The 20531-nt window shown below is 44.8% G+C and overlaps 2 protein-coding genes and 1 long non-coding RNA gene across 8 annotated transcripts in view; 1 reads left to right on the top strand and 2 right to left on the bottom strand.

The window, feature by feature from the left end:
* Positions 1-322, bottom strand: part of PRMT3 (protein arginine methyltransferase 3) — a 129461-nt gene extending 129139 nt beyond the window's left edge. The window contains exon 1 of one of the 5 annotated variants that reach the window (XM_059138258.1): positions 142-322. Coding sequence is in view for 4 of the 5 variants with exons in the window: in XM_059138251.1 (XP_058994234.1) it covers positions 142-169 (28 nt within the window). In the remaining variant the exon portion in view is untranslated. The remainder of the gene's footprint in view (positions 1-141) is intronic. The other 4 variants (XM_059138251.1, XM_059138243.1, XM_059138268.1 and 1 more) reach the window with 4 other exon arrangements.
* LOC131810393 (uncharacterized) lies at positions 263-6315 on the top strand. The gene is made up of 2 exons (XR_009345567.1): positions 263-390; positions 6086-6315. It is a non-coding gene; the product is annotated as an uncharacterized LOC131810393 (long non-coding RNA).
* HTATIP2 (HIV-1 Tat interactive protein 2) lies at positions 3178-18527 on the bottom strand. 2 transcript variants are annotated; one of them, XM_059138290.1, is made up of 6 exons: positions 18375-18527; positions 17621-17816; positions 15022-15129; positions 6744-6881; positions 4637-4698; positions 3178-3898 (listed from the first exon to the last, which is right to left on the bottom strand). In XM_059138290.1, the coding sequence occupies exons 2-6, from the start codon at positions 17813-17815 to the stop codon at positions 3673-3675; spliced, it is 729 nt and encodes a 242-aa protein (XP_058994273.1). In that variant the 5' UTR covers position 17816; positions 18375-18527; the 3' UTR covers positions 3178-3672. The 2 variants fall into 2 exon arrangements, with proteins under 2 accessions (XP_058994273.1, XP_058994264.1); XM_059138281.1 differs by lacking the exon at positions 18375-18527 and adding an exon at positions 18158-18351.
* Positions 18528-20531: the final 2004 nt, after the last annotated feature.

Here is a 20531-nt window from a genome sequence, read left to right as displayed (position 1 = left end):
GCCAGCGCCTCCCCCACTCCCAGCCAGGCCCCACCGTCCCGTCCCCGCAACCGGGACGGGCAGCGGGAGGGGCAGGTCTTTCTCCCGCCCCGCGGGCTGCGCGCCAGGCGAGCAGGGTGCTCAGTAGACAGGGATACCCACCCGCAGCGCCCGACGCTAACGAGCACATGGCTGTGTTGTCCCGGAACCCCGCGCGCCTGGGGGCGGGGACCGGGCTGGGCAGCGCGCGCGCAGCCGCCGCCGAGCTCTCCGGGCCCGGAAGCCTGGGAACGAGCGCGAGCGCGCGGCAGGGACGGAACTCGCGGGGCCTCACAGCCGCCCAGAAACGCCAGAACGCGCGCGCGCGAGCTTGGGAGCGCTTCCGGCCTCGAGGCCGCGGTCGTTGGTCACGTGAGTTGGGTGGGCGGGGCGGGAGCCTGTTCTCCGCTTCCTCCAGCGCCAAGGTTCATGTATCGCGCGCAGATTCGGCGATGAATCTGGTACTAAGCGTCGCAGACTTTGATGTGACCTTTGTCTCCCCCTCGCGCCGCGGCAGGTCTCACCGGGAGGCCTTCGCCCGCGCCCCTGAACCCAGAAGCGCAGAGACCCGCCACCGCGGGTTTACAGTGGGCACCGCGCTCTCTGGGCGTCTCTAACTCGACGAATGGGCTGTTAGTGGAGGGGGTGGCCCACCCGCGGCGCCCTCTGGTGGCAGAGGAGGCGGAGCGCAGGCAAGGACCTCAGACTCCACTGATTCCTGAGGTCTCTGATTCCCTTGGGGTCCAGAGAGGACTGCAGGAGCCAGTGTGGGCGTACTAGAGCACTCAGAGGTGCAGAAGCCTGGCGGACCGTTTTAAGGATTTTAGTCTTTTAAGTGCAGTGGTTAAGTGAGAGCACGGACTCAGACTTAACCTACTTAGTGTGAATCCTCCTTCTGTCACTTTGTCAGTCTGATCTTGAGCAAGATCAAGACTTTGCACCACCTCCACTTCCTCACCTACAAGACAGGGATAATGAATGTACTAGCCATAGAGCCACTGTAAGGATACAATGACTTAATACGTGTAAAGTGCTTAGACATTAAGTGTTAACTTTATCCTAAACAATGGGAAGCAGCTGACAGAGTGGCTCTTCCATACCTTCAGAAAGTGACATTATGGCTGCTGGGTGGGAAGAACACAAATGTTCTGTGCTTCGTGCCTTTTTTCCCCCTATCCTAACGTACTCAAACTACAGATGCTTTCTTGGGTAGGAGTGGGCAGCAGTAACTTCTGTAGGTAACTGACCAAGCTTTAGTTCTAGAGACTAGCACATGTTTATCCAATTAAATTGACTACCTTGGCCTACCACACTCCACATAATCCTGCCTGATTTCCATGTCACCCAACCCTTCAGACTTTGATTTAGAACTGATCATCTTCCCACCTCAAAGCTTTTGCTAAGAATTCTCCACAAATACGAACCGTCATTTCTCAAGAAGTTTCCACTGTCTTTCCAGCAGACCTCCATTAGTTTCTTTATTAGCATGTACCATTTGCTTGTTCATTTGTTTGTTCTGGTTTTACCCTCAATGCTGTACCATGAGGGTAAGGGCCTTGTCTCTTTGCTTTCATTTCTCTGGCACATAATAGATGGCCTAAATCATAGTAGGTACTTGGTAAATTTGCTGAATAAAAATGATGCCTTCTATTGCTAAACGTTTCTAAATGTACTCCTCTACCTATTGGACATACACTGGTGGACATATCTACACTTCCTGTGTGTCCGGGAGCACTTAGGAAGCATTCAGTATGGTGAATGAATTCAAGGCCTTTTGTGACCTGGGCCCATCCACCTTTTTGCTTCATCCTTCCAACATAAACTCCTTCTCCAGCATGGGCCATCTTCTCCCTGTGTCTAACATTTGGAGGGAAATCTGCTAAATTCCTTTGTAACACCCAGTCAACACTAAAGTAAGTAACCCACAGTCTAGAGGGTGACTGAGCCAGAATCTTGTTTCTTAAGTTTGTGTCTTACCACGATGCTGGGCTTGAGAAGGAGCCACTTTCCTTTCTACTCCAAAGACAAACACAGACCGACCCTCCCGCTAACATCCCATCTCACTAGTGAGGCCAGAACAAAAAGCTGAACATGACCTGACAGAAGGTTTTGTGGGTAAGGAAATAACATAAAGAGAATAACTTAAAATTGGCCACTGGGGGTAGCTGCTTTTAGAGCCCACAGGCCTCAGAATGTCTTCATGGGGTCCCCTCACTTCATGCTGCTCTTTGGAACCCATGCCTGGCAGGAGGAATGTTCCATCTCCTTCCTAAAGTCCACATCCTAAGACCCCACCCCTTCCTAAAATATGTCTCTTTCCTGGGTGACTGACAATGGGACTGTCCAATCCCTTCTACAGATATACAACCCCAATTAAAGGGGATGGCCTTTATCCTCTGGTGTCTCCTGAAGTTTGAAATGTACCTGGCATACTACAGACCCTGTAAAAATTGACTGAATCATTCAAATCAATGTTTCCCTCAGCATAGATGTTAAGACAGGTTTCACCACTGTCCTTTGTTTGTGGATAGAAACTAACACTGGCTAGTGAACTTTGACCCTCCTTCCACATCTTTCTTTCCTTTTCCATAGTTTTTAAAGCGTGGCACTTTGACATACACTTCTACTGGCTTTGTGAACTTTTTGTAGTTAATCACTACTGGGATCCTAGACCCTATAAAAGAAACAAATATTTCAATTTTATTCATCCATAGAAAGTACTCATCCAGTCACTGTTAACTGAACTTCCTGGAAGTATACGGCTACCAGAGGCTTTGGAGAGTGATTAAAAATAATACAAGCTATGGGTCAGGCTGACTTGGGTTAGAATCCTGGCTTTGTCATTCCCAGCTTCATGTCTTCAGCTTTGGTCCCTTGGGCAAAGCACTTAACCGCAGTGAGTTTCAGTTCCCCATCTGAGACATGGGGATGATAGTAGCACCTGCAAGGATTTTAAGGCTTGTGGAGGGTTACAAGACAGAGAGCTTGTGTAAAGGCTGGCACTTAGCCAGCACCGGATAAATACTAGCTCTATTCTATCATCCAACTAGCCAAAATGCTGCGTATCAGCACTGACACTTGGACATTTCCTAACAATCACCCAAGACTTGTCCATTTATCTTCCTTCTTATATTTAATTCTCCCATGAATTTTACAAGCTCGGTTATATAATGGCTTTTATTATACATTGTAAAGAAGTAGTAAGGCAAGACGCCCACTGATACAAATACAGCAGTCGGCAGCGGGAAACTCAAAGACACAAATGACAATTTTAGAACAGAAATCATCTGCATAACATATAAAGTTTGTGTAGACAAGCCTTTCAAAGCAGGCCTCCCCACCAGTGGCACCAGAACCACTAGGGGAATCTTTAAGAAAAACAACAGGTTCCTGTGCTCATACCCTGAAGATTCTGCTTCAGAGATTTGAGGTAGAGCCTACGGATCTCTGTTTTTGAAAAGCTCCCTGGGCAATGTATCGATCCGTCCGACCAGGCTCTGCACTGCTGGTGCAGGACACAGTAATTTGTTACTGGATCCGGCAGCTGAAACTAGGGAAACCACAGTTAAAGCACACTGACTTTTTTTTAGACCCTGAAAGTACCAATTAGGCAGTGGGCGTTGAGTTCCAGTAGAAAGCGTTTCTCCGGTGCTGTCATGGCGTGAGAGAGCTATCGGCTCTCCCCAGGTCATGGATGGCCTTATTATCCAGAAGTTCCTTCTTCTTGCCGCTTGGGTTCACTGCGTTATTCAGCATTGCCCTAACCACAGTCGTCACTGGCACAGAGTGCCCACTGGCCCAAGATTCTGGTAAGGAGCCAAAGAATTTCCTAACCAACCACTCCCCTGGGCGAGATTCTTGCCTATCACACAGCAGAACTCTAAAGAGAAAAAAAAAAAAAGCAGAGGAAGAGATGGCTTATTGTCTTCAGACCATACAGGGTGTTATGAACTGTACTGTGCCCACCAAATTCACGTTGAAGCTCTAACCCCCAGTGAGGCTGTATTTGAAAACAGCGCATTTATGGGGTAATTCAGATTAGTTTAGGTCTAAAGGACCTTTAGTTGAAGTCCCAAGGGTGGGACCTCAATCTGACAGGACAGGTTTCCTTGCAGGAGAGGGAGGGATTTCAGATAGCTCTCCACATGCACACAGAGGAAAGACCACATCAGGGCAGGCCACCTACAAACCAGGAAGAGAGGCCTCAGCAGACACGGACTCTGATGGCAACTTGACCTTGGATTCTACCCTCGAGAATTGTGAGAAAATAAATTTCTGTTGCTTACGCCACCCAGTCTGTGGTGTTATTCTGTTACGGCAGCCTGAATAGACTAATACAATGGGTGAAAGGTTTTATTTGGCGAATGAAGAGGATTTTTTTTTTTTTTTTAAGGCAGCAAAAGTGACCCAGGAAATTCCAGATTACTCTGAACCTGGCACCAACAAACAGTCTACCCTTTCCTTCAAAGCCAAAAGGCATGTTCTTCAGAGGAGCAATTCAACTCTAACCAACTTCTTTCATATCTTAGATATCCTAGTTGTCAGCCTCTTCACATGAAAAACTAACTTCTAGGGAATAATGAACAGTAGCATACTATTAGGGAGTATGAATACTTACCCAGGCCTAAAGACAGAATAACGATCAAATTGTAATTCTTCAACCCTAGCTTCTACTTCTCCCTGTTAATAAAAACCACTTGTATTTAATCAAGAAGACCAAGTTACTGTAATGCTTATGAGGGAATAACTTGGGGGTTTGAAGATAATCTGCTTCTGTGGGTCTCAACAATTGTAAATAGTGTTATCTGGAATTTTCGAATCTGGGAAGTTAAGGAAGAGATCGTTTATCCTGATAGGCAGTAGAGAGTTATAAAAGATGTCCTGAATGAGAGGATGGCTGCCTAGTCAGTACAGCCTCTCATGTGACTGATTTTAGAACAGATCCAGAGAGTAAGTAACCTGTTAGGAGGGCAACCATCAGTGAGTAACTTCTCCTTAGTCTGGATTTAACATTGCAGGCTGATGAACATCAACCCTTTTTTGGTTTCTAGATAGTCCAGTGGGTCAGAAGATGCACAGACTCTCTCTATTACTGTCTTCCTTACAAATCCCATTGGATTTCAAGAGACAGTGAGATGACATCTGTATGATGGCTTTAAATTAAATCTGTTAAACAAGCCATGAATTTTCATGCCAGGCATCTCTAAGAACAGAAGTGCCAGAGGAGCTCAGGCCACAGGGACATCTGAAGGCCTTGTGAATTCAGGGGCATCTCTCCTCTTTCTTGGCCTGTTCCTACTGTTCATTTGGTGCCTCACCTGACACATCACATCATCTTGGGTCACTTTTAAAAAAATTCATTAAAAGTTCATGTTTTTTAGTATATTCACAGATATACTTCACCACAACCTAAGTTTAGAATTATTTCTTCACCCCCCTGCAAAAAACCCTACATCAACTAGCACTTACTCCCATCCCCCCACCCCCGCAGCCCTAGCCAACCATTAATCTTCCTGTCTCTCTATTTGCCTATTCTGGGTATTTCATATACACAGTATTCTACAACTTATAGCCTTTTGTGACCGGCCTCTCTCTTTTAGCATAATCTTTTTAAGTTTCACCCTTCTTATAGCATGGATCAGGCCTTTTTACTGGTGACTAATACTCTTTCCTATGTATGTATCAGATTTTATTCAACCATTCATCAGCTGATGGATATTTGTGTTGTTTCTAATCTGGCTATTGTGAATAATGCTGCCTCGACCCTTCATATACCAGTGTTTATGTGGACAGATCTCTTAGCTTTTATGAAGATAGGTTCTGTCTCTATTAGCAGGGTGCATAGAAGAGTTAACATAGCAGGCAGACACTGTTACCTTAGAAAGGCCTGCCTGCGAGGTGACCTTTGGTTTGTGTCTGGGAACTTGGATTTCTGGAGTGTCCCCGTCATTTCCTAACTGACAGGGTGGTTTATATTGCCTCAGCTATTTGTATAAATTATGTGGCTTATGCTGAACACCTCTTTACCTCTGGAAGCTTTTAATTTTTTTTTTTTTCCACACTCAAGGTGCCCATGTGATTGACTCCAACAAAACTGAACTCTGGTGCTCAGGTGGATTTCTCTCATTTCTCAACAATCATTGCTGAAGAAATTTAGCACGTGTGACTCTATTGAGAGAAGACTCTTGGAAGCTCATACCCATTTCCTCCGGACTTCACTCCATGAACTCCTTCTCTTTAATGACTTTGGGCTTCACAGCCTTTTATTGTAATAAATCATAGCTATGAATATAACTATATGCTGTGTCTTGCAAGACCTTCTATCAAATTACCAAACTCCGGGCTAGCCTTGGGGAATCCCCAAACAAGCAGATTAGAGTTACCTTGAGGGCAAGAGCCACAACCAATACTACAATATCATCTACTCTGGGAAAGTTTAAGAATCACTGCCTCAAAGTCTCTTCTAATACTCAGATTCCATGCTGCCATTCAAGACCAGAGCGGTCATAACTGATTTTGTGATTATCAGATAATCAACACAGGGAAAGACATTGGATTTCAAATCACTCCTGTTTACTAAATATATTCATGCAAAAAACAGTACCTGCTGCTATGAAAAAATGGACAATACAGTGCATTTCTATCACTTAGCATTTTATATTACTTAGTATTACCAATTAGCCAGGGTTCTCCAAAGTATATGAAAGACAGAAATGTGCACAAACCTTAACTTGCAGATATAAAAAACTGCTTGACTTATCAGCTCCTTTAGAGGACAGCAAGTTAAAATGTTTGCACCCTCCAGCTTTTGCCAGCTCTGCAGACTTGAGGACATAATCTCGATCGACACGAACAAATCCTTCCTGAGGGGGAAAAAGGGTATGAATTATTTCCAAAAAGCTATAAGTTCATCTCAAAGATGATTACTCAGGTTGGGTGACAGGCTAGGAGGCCTGCCAGAGAATGGGGATCTAAATAAAATGCATCCAAGCAGAGGCTCCGGGAAACGCTCCAAGTATGATCCTCAGGACAGACAGACAAGCCGCGGCAGCAAGGCCGGTGAAATAATAAGAACAGTGACATTGAGACAGAAACACCAAACAAATCTGCAAGGGACAAAAGGAATAACAAGACCAGGTTAAGAAATGGCTTGAAGTCACACATCTCTTTGTCTTTTAGTAACTTTCCGATTCTCCATTTTCTCTGTGTCAGCTCTCATGGGCAGGGGTCTTGGGGCATAGCTGAGAACTCTATCCAGGCACTATCAGAACAAAGTCTATTTAATTTCCCATTTTTGTGTATGCTTTACAACATACTTCATATACCAGGAAAGAGTGAATCCTCACTTTTTTTTTTTTTTAATATGGGTATATAATCAAGAATGTTGGGGCACCTGGGTGGCTCAGTGGGTTAAAGCCTCTGCCTTTGGCTTGGGTCATGATCTCAGGCTCCTGGGACTGAGCTCCGCATCAGGCTCTCTGCACATCGGGAAGCCTGCCCCCACTCCCCTTTCTCTGCCTGCCTCTTTGCCTGCTTGTCATCTCTGTCTGTCAAAAAAAAAAAAAAAAAATGTTTGGCGACCCCTGGTCTAGACATAGTCGGGTAAGTGTAGGAGTAGGGTATTTCTTCTTAATTCATATCTCAGCATTAATGTATGCTCAGCACATGACGGGTAATCTCGAAACATTTGAATGGATGAATAAAAGTCCAATGAAAGCAGAGAAAGGCAAATCCAGTTAGAAAAACAACAACAACCAAGTGGCAATAAATGGGAGTGGGGAGAATGGTATAAACAGTAGAATGTAAACTCACTTCCAGGGCCTAATGGAGGGACACATGCCTGTACCCAGACAAGGGAAAGCCAGAAGCAACAGCTTCTCAGGACCACCATCAATGCTGGCATCCTCAAATTCCAGAGTGCTGGAGAGGAGTCTAAAGCCTAGTAAACTTTAAACCTACAACTACATAATGAAGTTTTCTATAAGGACGATTCCAAATCGGAAGATTACGTTACCACCGTAATGATATTTTTTAGTTCAAGATTTGGCCTAGGGGACTTATTGATCCTAAGTGTTTTATTTCATAAGGAGAGGTGGGTCTTGCACCTCCGGAAACACCATATCCAACCGCTTCATTGGGAGATGTGAAAACAAGGGCCAGTGACCTGGTGAACGTCCGGTCGGAAGAGAAAGCTGAGAGCGGAATGCCGATTCTTGCCTCTGAGCCATGCTCTCCACTGTGCTTAGTTCCTGCTCATCTCACACCACCTGCAGCTAATGCGGAGGGCTCACTTGTGACTGGGGTGGCCCCACAAAGATGTCTGTGTGCCGATCCCCGGACCTGTGAATATGTTATACAGCAAAGGGAAGTTCAGGCTGCAGGGGGAATTAAGGTTACTAATCAGCTGACCTTAAAATAAGGTTATTCTGCGTGATCAAATGGGTCCAATGTAATCACAAGAGTCCTTAAAGGTGTGGAAGAGAAGGGACGAGCTATGCAGTGTGAGGAGTACTCAGGCCCCTGTTCCCAGCCCTGAAGATGAAGGGAGGGGACCGCGCACCAAGGAACGCAGGCGGCCCGTAGTAGCTGGAAAATGTAACGACATGGATTCCGCCCCCCCTCCCCAGCCTCCAGAAGGGAACACAGCCCTGTCGACCCCTGGATTTTACCTCAGCAAAATCCATGTTACATTTCTTACTTATAGAACTGTAAGATGATACATTTACGTTGTTTTAAGCCACTAAAGATGAGGCAATTTGTTACAGCAGCGATAGGAAACTAATCAGATTTCAATTTTAAAACAACGGGCCCAAACTTTTCCAGATTTGTATGGAAGTCGGTCATAAAAGCAAAGTAAGCATATTGTAAGTATAGAGCTCAGTGACTTTTCATCAACTGAACACCCTCTGTAGCCAACCCCCAGATCAAGAACTAGAATGTCATCCTGAACCCCAAAAGCCTCTCCTGTCCTCCTCTGTCAGCAGTGACAGTATATTTTTAACCACGCCCGCTACCTGCAGGGCAGTGTTAGGTCTCACCTGGCGTAACATAAACGTCACTGGTCACCACACATCACCACCCCTTTTCCCGTGTTGTACACGTGCACATTTGAGCCTCACAACAGACTCCCCTACGCGCTGACTCCAACCCATGGTGCTACTCTTCCACACCCGTGTGAAGCAAACCGCGTTCCTGCCCTGTCCCTCAAGGAGGGCCCTGAGTCTCCTCAAAGCCAGTCTCCGAATTGAGATTTTACATGCGCTGAAGGAATCCCCAAACTCTGATTCCGAGAACAGGTCCGTTATTCACAATGAAATCCCAGCGCTGACTAGTGAAATCAATTCCATTTCATTGTTGCTGCTGTTTTAGCCCTATTTCTTGGAAGCGTCATCATAGTTGTCTCTGTTAAAATGCGTTTTTTTCTTTCATCAGCTTCTTTAAAAAATAAAGGAAAGATTCAGCCAATCACAAGTCCCTGGACCGACGCTGTCTCTCTCGCTTAATCCAGGGCCAGTAAAGGGATAATTTGATTAAACTGAGACCCTAATTTATTTGGCTTTAGTTCTGGATCAACCTCTTCTTAATAGAGTCCTGCCATCTCCAATTGTTTGATGAAAATTAAAGTGACATAAATGCCATGGGACTTTTTCAATCTGATTAGTCAGCGAGAGCACGTCAATACCACCCTAGCCATCAGACTCTGGCGTCCTTCCTTTCACCGGCCTGGCTAACAACTGACAACCGCTCCGTGAAGGACGAGCGCCTACGCTGCCGCGCAGACCCCCACACTGGGCCCGTCATCCCTGTTCAATGGGCCCTGTTGACAAGGTGCCCATACCTTTCTCCACTGCTGTTCTCTGGACAAAGCTAAATATTGTTTTATTAGCAATCAATGGCTGTTAATCCAAAATGATTTCACAAATCCTCTGAGCCCCCAAGCTGATTATAAATACGCATTTTTCCAAGCCCACAATTTTTGAATTTCACTTCCCCCACCCTGATGCGTGGCCTTTTAGCTGATGAATGAAACTCAAAAGCAGAGGGGTCAACGGCTTTCAAGGACTTAGAAACCAAACTTAAGCGTGGATCCTGGTGACAGCCTTGGAGATACCGACACACACTAATTTTCTCTGCAGTGAGGAAGATTCTATTTAGAGATAGAAGGAAGCTGTCTTTACAATCTAATTAACATCCTTTCTTGTTCTCTAGCGGTGCAGATAAAAACAACAACAATAGAAGAAACAAGCTAAAGCAAGCTATTTCATAACCCAGAAACACAGTTTTCATGTGTTTTCCCAGAAAAATCATATTTAGTTTCTCAAACCATATGGCAAGAGAAAAGACATCTCTTCTGAGAGCATTACAACCATTCTGTTGCAGTGTCTTTATGATTCTTTACTCAGTGTGTCTTATTTTAAGCTAGAAATCAGAGTTTCTTCCAGAAAAAGGAACTGATTAGTTAAGTTCCTACTATAAATTTCCTTTCCCAGCACCTGCTCGAAAGAATAAACACAACATAATACAATTTGGCAGAACCTCCACAGGCTCTACAAACCATTTACTCTTTAAATCTTATTAAAATCCAAAGCTACTAAGTATTTCTTCTAATCTTCTTTACCCATGCCTGTAAACTAGGAACACACCAGCTTACAAACAACTTCTCCTGCTGAAGTATTTCGGCACTGATGGGCATGAACAGAGAGCACCCTACAATGACTCAACATCCGGGGCTTCCTTTTCCAAGGAGGAAGGATCTGTCATTCTGTAAAGGGGCACACTTAGCCACATTCCTGCTTCAGATTCTGTCTGCTTTACTCCCATTTCAACCCAGCCTGATAAATTAGACTAGAATACAGAGATGCAGACAAACAACAAATGGTATAATGCAAGACCTCATTGGTTGGTGTTTCTGGAGGGCATCTCTCTATTTAATGTATAGTGGTGGAACCAAGATCCCGGTTAGAGAAAAAGCTCTGGATAGAAAAAGAAAATCAAACAGATAACTGAGATTCCTGAGTCTATCTCTTATGTTCTCACATAATGGTTCCATGTGGGGGTCTTCTTTCCTCTGGGTGATGGAAGTCAAAGAATTCTGCAGACTAAAGGGGGTCTCAGTGGCCACCTCCTTCTCAGTACTGACAAGGAGGCACCGGCCCATGGGAGCGACCTAGCACACCCAAGGTCCCATGGCTATTTAGTATCCAAACACAGTCTCAAGCCACTGAGGCCCTATGACTTCACAAGCCCCCTTCTAGACATCGAATCAAATGGTACACATGACAACAGGCGGCAGCAAGCTTTTCTCATAAAGGATGAGAGAGCAAACCCTTTCAGATTTACAGGTTTCTGTTACAGCAACACAGCTCTGCCCTCACAGCAGCCACAGATAATACATAAAGTAATGAGAGCAGGAGTGTTCCAATAAAACTTTATTTATCAATACTGAAATTGGAATTTCTTAAATTTTCACGTGACATATTATTCCCCTGTTGACATTTTTTAGCCATTTGAAAATACAAAAACATTCTTAGCTCCATGGGCTATACAAAAACACACAGGCTGTATGTGGCCCACAGCCTTGGTCCGCAAACCCCTGGGTTTGAAGGATGTTTCATTAGAATCAGAAGCCAGGAGACTCTAACAAGGCCTCATGAATGTTACAACAGCAGCTTTAATCACATTACTGGCATTGTCCATTCAACAGAATCCAAGAACCTGGACGGCGAGGAAGCCAATGGAGAGGCAAAACCTTATGACACCACCTCGAACTCACTAGCCACATCCTTCTCTGAATACAAATAAGGGGAAAACGCTATTCTCAGTGACATCTGCGAGTTTCTGCTCTACACCCCAAGCCAATGTAGATCTGGTCTTGAAAGGGTATTGCAACCTTTACCGGCACACAAGTTGCTTCTTAAAGCCAGGTGAAGGCCATCTGGGACTCTAGTACATAAAGAAGCAGCAGGAGAAGAAGACTAACACACCCTAATGCCTTGTGAAAGCAGCTCCAACAAGAGGATGGTTGACTTCGTCTAAATCTCCCAAGATGCTACAAACAGTTTCCAGCCTTGGAGATTCGGACCCTGTAGATCTGGAGCCAAGTAAGGAAGCCACTGCACAGACTGGAGAGCTGCGGCCTGGGAATGTGAGAAAGATCAGCATCTAACACGATTTAAAGAAATGGTTTTCCAGACAGCTGAAAGGGCCAGCAGACCTAGCCGCACACCAGTTTCAGAGGAAATCAGAGAAGACTGAACTTTATGGGTTGTAATATTTTTCCCCAAAACTCCCATGTTGAAATCATGAGTTCTAGTATCTCAGAGTATAACCTTATTTGGAAACGGGGTCACTGCAGATGACATTAAGTTAAGGTGAGGTCATACTGAGTAGGGTGGTTCTTAATCTACTTGTACTAGTGCTGTTGTAAAAAGGAGATATTTGGACATAGCCACACGTACTTGGGAAAAACACTGAATGAAGAGATATAGAAAGAAGGAGGTCATCTATGTCATCTATGAGTCAAGAAGAGAAGCCTAGAAGTTCCTTCCCTCCCAGCCCTCAGGGGAACCAAAGCTGCCAACACCTTGATCTCAGACTTCAAGTCCCTAGAGCTATGAGACACTAAATTCCTGCTGTTTAAGCCACCCTAGGTATGGTGCTTTGTTATAAGAGCCCCAGCAAATTCACCCTCTGAAGATCACAGAGAAACAAGATGGCTACTCAGAGGGTGTCAATAATGAGACAGAAATCCGGAATTTCTTGACATTTCTGTACTGCAAAGTCCGATTGCTAAGGAAAACTGCGGGATGTTCCAGTTACAAAACAGCTCCAGAATGACACCAAGCTTGTACCAGCTTCTCAGTATCTACCTAATGAGCTCTTTTTCTGTAGACAGGGCTGCCGACCCAGAATACCAGTAGGATGAGTTTGGAAACCCACAGTCCCCATCAAACAACTATTACTACCTAGCCACCTGGGAACTGTCACCTCTTTTGAATTGCCTAAAGTTATCACAACCTCCAAATTTTGTATTGCATCCAACCTAAATTAGCATCAAATTTCTTTAAAAAAGACTTTCTGGAAGAAATGTCAGTTTTCTTTCTGTCACTATCCTCTTGAACCATTTAAATAAACCCCAACTCATTTCTGAGATTATGTTTGGCTTACTAGTTTTTTTCTCTGCTTACCCATTAATCCTTTTATCTTTTCAAACCGATTTTGGAAAACAAACTGATTTTGGAGCCTGAGGGGTAGGGAACCAACTCCATCTTAAAAAAAAATAGTCTGGAGAGGAAAGACATCCGATTCCTCTGATTAAAATTGCTTTACACAATTTCAGTGCAACAAAGCAATTTAGATTTTTTCTTGGGGCACCCTATAATGAGATTTGCCTTATGTCACGAAAATCAACTGCTCTATACCTAATGCAGTGGTTTTTATTTTGCTGAGTCACTGCCAAAATCAGGCTGGCACTTGAGACAGTTCAACTTGCGGTGTACTAGAACAAAAGTTTTTCAATGCTTTTTGGAGGGCACGCTGCTTGTGACTCTCCCTGGGACAGAAACTACACTAGATGCTGAGCAGGAAAATGACCCTTTCTAGGAGACACAATGCACTAATTCCTGGGAGATTAAACTTCTCTATAATCCAGACTTCCCAGCACTGAGCTCAAAACCCAGCTGGGTTCCAAAGTGGACATGATAGAACCGCAGAAGATTTGGAAATACATCCCTACCAAAAGCATAAATAGAATTATTCTTGGGATCACCAACAGGGCCAGAGAAATACATCTGAGCTGAACTCCTTAGCCTAATGATTCTGATATACGGGCCTGTTCATAAATCTATGATAAGGCGGCAGCATCATGGTCCTGCAAATTTAATAGACACATTTAGGCACCTATGGGGCTCAGTCCGTTAAGCATCCAACTCTTGCTTTCGGCTCAGGTCATGATCTCAGGGCTGTGAGATGAAGTCCCACTTTGGGGCTCTGCAATGGGCATGAAACCCGTTTGGGATTCTCTCCCTGTCTCTCTGCCACTCCCATCTCCCTCCCCCTCCACTTTCACTCTTGCACTCTCTAAAAAAATTAAAAAAAAAAAAAATAAACACATTTAGCTCCAACAATTTTCTGCCAGAGGAATAAACTATAGTCAAGGTATAAATTAAGATGTATTAACACGTGCTGAGGATCTACATAGTAAGCAATGACTTTTTTTTTTAAGATTTTATGTATTTATTTGACAGAGGGAGAGATCACAAGTAGGCAGAGAGGCAGGCAGAGAAAGAGGGGGAAGCAAGCCTCCTGCTGAGCAGAGAGCCTGATTCGGGGCTTGATCCAAAGGCAGTGGCTTCACCCACTGAGCCACCCAGGTACCCGTAAGCAATGACTTTTAACTAGATAGTAACCTAGGACTTCTGGACAGAGGCTGATGTGATTTAGAACACCATTAAAAAGAAGATAAAACGTGGATTAGAACAGTTCTGCGTCAGTTAGGGCTGAATCACCACTAAAGGCTGAGTCATCACTAACGGCTAGCTGAATCGTGCCCTGTTCTGATGTTCTGTATCTTAAGTTTAAAACTTGGCACGAAAATAGGTTGATGTAAATCATTCATGTGAGAGAGAACGCTTTAAGTTTAAAACATTTATAAGAAAAAAAAAAGCTTATTGCTAACAGCATGAGCCAGTTACTTTTACTCAGACATAATGGTTTGCCTTAGTCAGGGGATGTAAAGACAGCAATATTTGTAAGAGGCAAGACCTTGTAAATATTTATGATGTCTCCAGCATGAAGACCTGAACTCAAAGGTTACTTTGAAGGAAAGATGAATTTATCAGTACTATTCAAAGTTCAGCAAAGGCTACAGCAGTATATGAAATTGTAAATGATAAGAGCTTATTACATGTAAGCACTACGGATGTCAAGAAAAAGAGTAACCAAAAAAGGAATCGTTGACATTACCAGCCAGCGGAAGAGAAAGGGGTCTTATGTCTTCCTTACCGCCCCGGCTTTTTTTCTGGTAGTACCCAGGCAACAAAATCCAACATCATGACCTTGAAAGGCAGAAGCGTAGTCATCCAACTTCTCAAAGTCCACCACTTCTTGATTCTAGACAACAAGGACACAGCTGTATATAACTTGATGTTATTAAAAAAGAGGGGGAAAATCCTCCTCTAGATTTAAAGAATAAATTACAGAACATTACTGAACAGGCTACTCATTTGTCATAAATGAGCAAGCTCTCTTCTCTGGCCTCTCTTTCTCCTGCCATTCTTATTCTATCTTTTCCATGCGAGTCTATTTTGTAGGTCAGACTCCTATGGCATGAGAATCATAATTCCACAGAGTGCTTATTTTACCTAGTAAGAAACCTCTGAGAGAGCTAGAGTGGCATTGGTGCAGAGTGGCAAAAAACTGGGGCATTAGATCTTAAGCATGGATATACTTAATAATGTACACAATATTAATAAGGTATTGGGTAGTTTTTAAGACTTATGAGCAAGTGACCATTACAGGTACTGTTCACCAAATGGATACTTTGCTGGGAGATAAACCAGGTTTAAAAATAATATAATCAAACAGAAATTAAATTAAGGAAAATGCATGATCATATTATAAAAATTTTTGCAAGCTCATTTTTTCCCCACTAAAAAGCAATTATCTGAATTCAAAATAACAATCTGTATGTCCATGGTACACATAACTGGGCCATAAGTGATTCGGATCTCTAAAGGTAGGTTCAATTATAATTTTCTCTCTGGAAACATAAAAGACCTGTCTATACTACCAGGAGGGACACCAGTGAAGTACAATGTCAAGACAAGAAATGGTGTTTGGAATCTCAAAGACCTAGGTTCAACTCTTGAGCCTGCTACTTAGTAAGCATGTAATTTTGGTCAAGTTATATGCCTCAGTTTTTCCAGCAACAAAACGGAAATGATAATTTTTTCTTCAGTCCAATTCATGAACCACCTGTGTTAGAAGCAGCCAGTGAGTGCTTCATAAAAAGGCATATATATTAGGAGGTGTCATACCAATACTTCTGAAGCAGAAAATGCATTTTTAAAAAATATTTTATTTATTTGACACACAGAGAGAGTGAGTGAGAGGGAATACAAGCAGGGGTAGTGGGAGAGAGAAAAGCAGGCTTTGCACTGAGCAGGGAAGCCTGATGCAGGGCTTGATCCCAGGACCCTGAGATCATGACCTGAAATGAAGGCAGACGCTTAATGACGGAGCCACCCAGGCGCCCCAGAAAATACACTTTTAATAAGCACCCTAAGTAATTCTTGTGCTCACTCAGATTTAAGAACCTCCATGTAGGGATGCCTGGGTGGCTTAGTCAGTTAAGGGTCTGTCTCTTGCTTATGGCTGAGGTCATGGGGAGATAAGCCCAGTTCAGCGGGAGTCTGCTTCTCCCTCTCCTTCTGACCCTCCTCCTGCTCATGCACTCTCTCACTCTCTCTCTCTAAAACAAATAATTCTAAAAAAAAAAAACAACAACAACAACAACCTCCATGTCACTTCACAAGTTTGTTGTGAAACTTAAAAAAGATAGATTGAGAAGTTCTCATCATCCAGGAATTCAAATAAAATGCAGTTTTCCTTCCCTACCATCAGCTCTTTCAAAACAGTTTTTCTGACACTGTGAGCATGCTGAAGAAAAATATGTTCCCATTAAGTACATAACCCAAAGACATGCCACCAAAACTCAGTTATCAAAGCACGGAACTCAGTATCAGTTTCTAATTACTGGAGGTATTTGACACACTCCATGAAGCCAGATGTGAAGACCACATATGAACTAAGTGTGAGCAAAGTCCTGATGGACACAGAATAGATGTAAAATGATCTGACCATGGACCTACAGGGGGTAAGAACATTTATTTGTGAAACCACTTGTTGTTTGGGATGTTCTACCTGTGAAGCCTGTGGGACCAACTTCTATTGCTATGGGGGTCTTGGGATCACATTATAGTTTAATTTACTGTATTTCACAGCTCCCTTTACATGGGGAAAGGGATCTCCACAGAGCTCAGACTGCAAATATTTAGGGAAAGTCTGGCATATCCTTTGGTTAACCATGAAAGTGTGACAAAGAGAATATTCCACTTACAAGGCTACAGCCCTGGGATGTTAGGTGCGGCAATTCTTGTAGGTGAATAATCTCACCTTTATTGCCATAGACCTTGCCTGCAATTAACTGACATTAATACTGAGTGCGCAGGTAAATAAAACAGGCAAAATGATTGAGAAAATGGCCCCAGGTTATCAGGCGGTCTCCAGAACCCAGCTTGAATGGCTCTGAAAACTGGCTCTTCTGTCTTCTGAGCCCTCATTACAAGCCAGGCTGGCCTTATAGGGGTCTAGATGGAAAGAAGGGATGTGCCCAAGGTCATATAGTGAGTGGGGAGGCCAACCCGGACCTGTAACCAGGACTCCAGCTTCCAGGAGGGGCTCTCACACCCCATTCTGGGCCATACTGTGATCACCTCTTCTCCACCACAGGCCAGGAAATGTTCAGCCTTTAGACATGAATATATGTTCACTCCGAAGAATCACTGCTATTGCATTCTTGAGTCCCAGCTCAAATACCCACCACATTTTTATAAGCATCTTCATCGAAGGCGAGCTTTCTCCGGCCAATGAGCGTGACTTTGGAAAACAGGCTCTGTTCCAGGATTTCTTTTAAGAGCACTCTGCCGGTTTCTCCGCTGGCGCCCAGAATAAAGACAGATTTATTTTGCATCCTGAAGTCTTCCCGAAGCTTCGGCAGTGCCTCAGTCTCGGCCATGCTGCAGAAACAACATGGACTGCTGGTCTTGGGATGTTGAAGGGATGGTCCTTGCTTATCTGGGGTAACAATGGCGGTTTATACACTCTGGGAAAAGATATGTTATTCTCCGCCGTCTGGGCCCAGGGGAAAGTGCTGAATCACCCGCAGGGCGTGGCACCCTAGCCATCGCCCGAATCTGAGCCAATCTACACCTCCGAAGGGACCCGAACAGGAGAATGCGCCCAGGTGCCATAGCACCCAAAGGCCTCGTTCCCGACGCTACTCCGGGTTCCAGCCCCTTCCCTCCTCCCCCCACTGGGGTGCAAGGGCCCAGCTCGGTCCCCTGCGCGGAGGGGTTACCTGGAGCCAGGCCCCGACCCTGCGTCCTCAGGCCGCAGCAGGAGCAGGGCGGCGACCAGTGTCACCGCCGCAGCCGCCACCGCCGCCGCGCTTAGCGCCGCGGGCCCGGCTGTCCGGGCTTCACCCCCTCCCCGCGGTTCTTTGTCCCCTCGCCCCATTCGGCGGGTGCCCCTCCCAGGTGCGACCGGGGGTCGCCAGCAGCAGAGTCTGCGCCTACCCGATTACGTCTCCGGGTGACTTCGCGACGCCGCTTCCTCGCTCCGCCTAGCGGGGCGGGGCCTGGGGGAGGGCGGGGGGCGGACGGGTGTTTGGGCGCAGGGCCGGGTCGGCAGCCTACACGTGCGCGGCGCCGGGCGTTGTCGCGAGCTTGGAGACCGCCCCCTAAACGTCAGCAATCGCGAGCACCCTCTTTCCGCGCTTCGTGTCAACACCCAGGCTAAGCTCGCCCCATCCATGGCCTCAGCCAATAGACTGGACCTTTGCTGGTTTCTAAAACAGGTTTCAGTTGTATATTGGACAACTCTGTCTCAAGTTCAGCACGTCAAACCTTAACCTTTGCCACCCAACCACTCCAAACAGATGAAACAAACCTACTCCTTGCCCCTCCTGGGTCTCACTGTTCCTTTGCATTCTCACACTCCTCACCCCCCCTCTCTCCAGCCAGAAATTTGGGCGGTCCCCTTTGATGCCTTTTCCTGGCTTTTCCACAGCCCATTTTAATCAAGTCCTGTCCTATCTGTCTTTCAGATACTTCTCTTGCGTAAGCCTTGCTCTCGCCATAGCTCACCAGCATAACCAGTTTCCCGGCCCGATCCCAGGCTGTGAGCTAGGGTGACCTTCCACACCCGATCCTGGAGTTCGCTCTCCCAAGCCACATCAGTGGTGTTAAAAACCTAACAGTCTACACCGGACAAGCTCTTGATCTTGGAAGTCCTGGACAGGAGTTAGAATCACAAGCAGGAATCTGAACAACAGAGGCAGAGGGTGTTGTTGGTTATTTGGGGCTGCCCAGACTCAAATTCTATCCCTATTTTTGGGAATTCCAAAATAAGTAGGAGGCAGGACCCCACCTCCCACTCTAGAAGCCAAGTGAAAGCGGTGTTCCCTCACCCAACTCCTTGGGAATTGTATGTAGGTGAGACCTGAGCTCAGTTTATCAGACACTGCCATCCAGGTTTTTTGCTTTCGGGGGAGTATTAAGTAGATGCAGTGGAAGCCTGAGATAGGGTTTGGCTGGGTGGGTATAGGATAAGGGCATCCTCTGATCTGTCAGCCAGCTGATGGTGTGCTCGGTTCTGTGTTTTGCCTTCTTAATTCCGGACTGTTTTCAGAGCCTGTTCTTTAGAGTTTCTGTTATTCTTCTAAAAATTTCGTTTCCTGCTTAAATTAACCAGAGCTACTTTCTCTTGCTTGCAATAAAAAAAACCTTGAATGAACAGAGCAGAGTGATTTGTTCCCCACTGGCCTGTCACGGTGCTTAGATCCCTCCTTTTGAGTCCCTACAGCTAAAATGCCACTTAAAATCTTGTCAGCTAGCCCTGTCTCAAGAATTCAACAGATATCAACAGATAACATCATATCTGTTGCAGAGATTATTAACTTTCCTCTAGTGTCCATTCTCCTTCTCTTCTGTATTATTTTTTAGTTGTGACATAACTGCTATACAACAAAACACACTCGTCCTAACAGTTCAGTTCCATGATTTTATACAATTGTGTATACACCTAGGTAACCCACCTAAACCAAGATGTAGAACATTTCAGTCATCTTGGAATTATACCTTCATTTCTCTTTCTAGGCAATCCCTCCACATTCCAGAAGCAACCATTTTCTGATCTATTAATATAATAGATTAGTTTTGTCTGCTACAAAACTTCATTCAATAAAATCATACAGCATATACTCTTTGGTGCCTCAAGTTTTTCTGCTCAACATAATGCTTTTAAGACTCATCTGTATTGTTTGTAGGATTGCATTATTTTTTTTAAAAAAAGATTTTATTTATATATTTGGCACAGAGAGAGATCACAAGTAGGCAGAGAGACAGGCAGAGAGAGAGAGAGAGAGAAGCACCTCCCTGCCGAGCAGACAGCCCGATGCGGGGCTCGATCCCAGGATCCTGAGATCATGACCTGAGCCGAAGGCAGAGGCTTAACCCACTGAGCTACCCAGGCACCCCTCTAGGGTTGCATTATGACCTTCAAAGTTCCTAGTGACCTCGTGAGCCCCTTTCTTAATAAAAAATAAAGTTAAAAATTCATCTTATATCTGTGTTACTATAAAAACAAATATGTCTGTATTAATTAACATTAATAAAATGTTCTCTTCAGGCTTAAAGTTCATTTGTTCCTCCTGATAGTAAAGAAACTGGAAC

The sequence above is a fragment of the Mustela lutreola genome, chromosome 1 (assembly GCF_030435805.1).
Source record: "Mustela lutreola isolate mMusLut2 chromosome 1, mMusLut2.pri, whole genome shotgun sequence".
Classification (NCBI taxonomy): domain Eukaryota; kingdom Metazoa; phylum Chordata; class Mammalia; order Carnivora; family Mustelidae; genus Mustela; species Mustela lutreola.
This window is presented reverse-complemented; position numbering and strand designations above follow the sequence as displayed.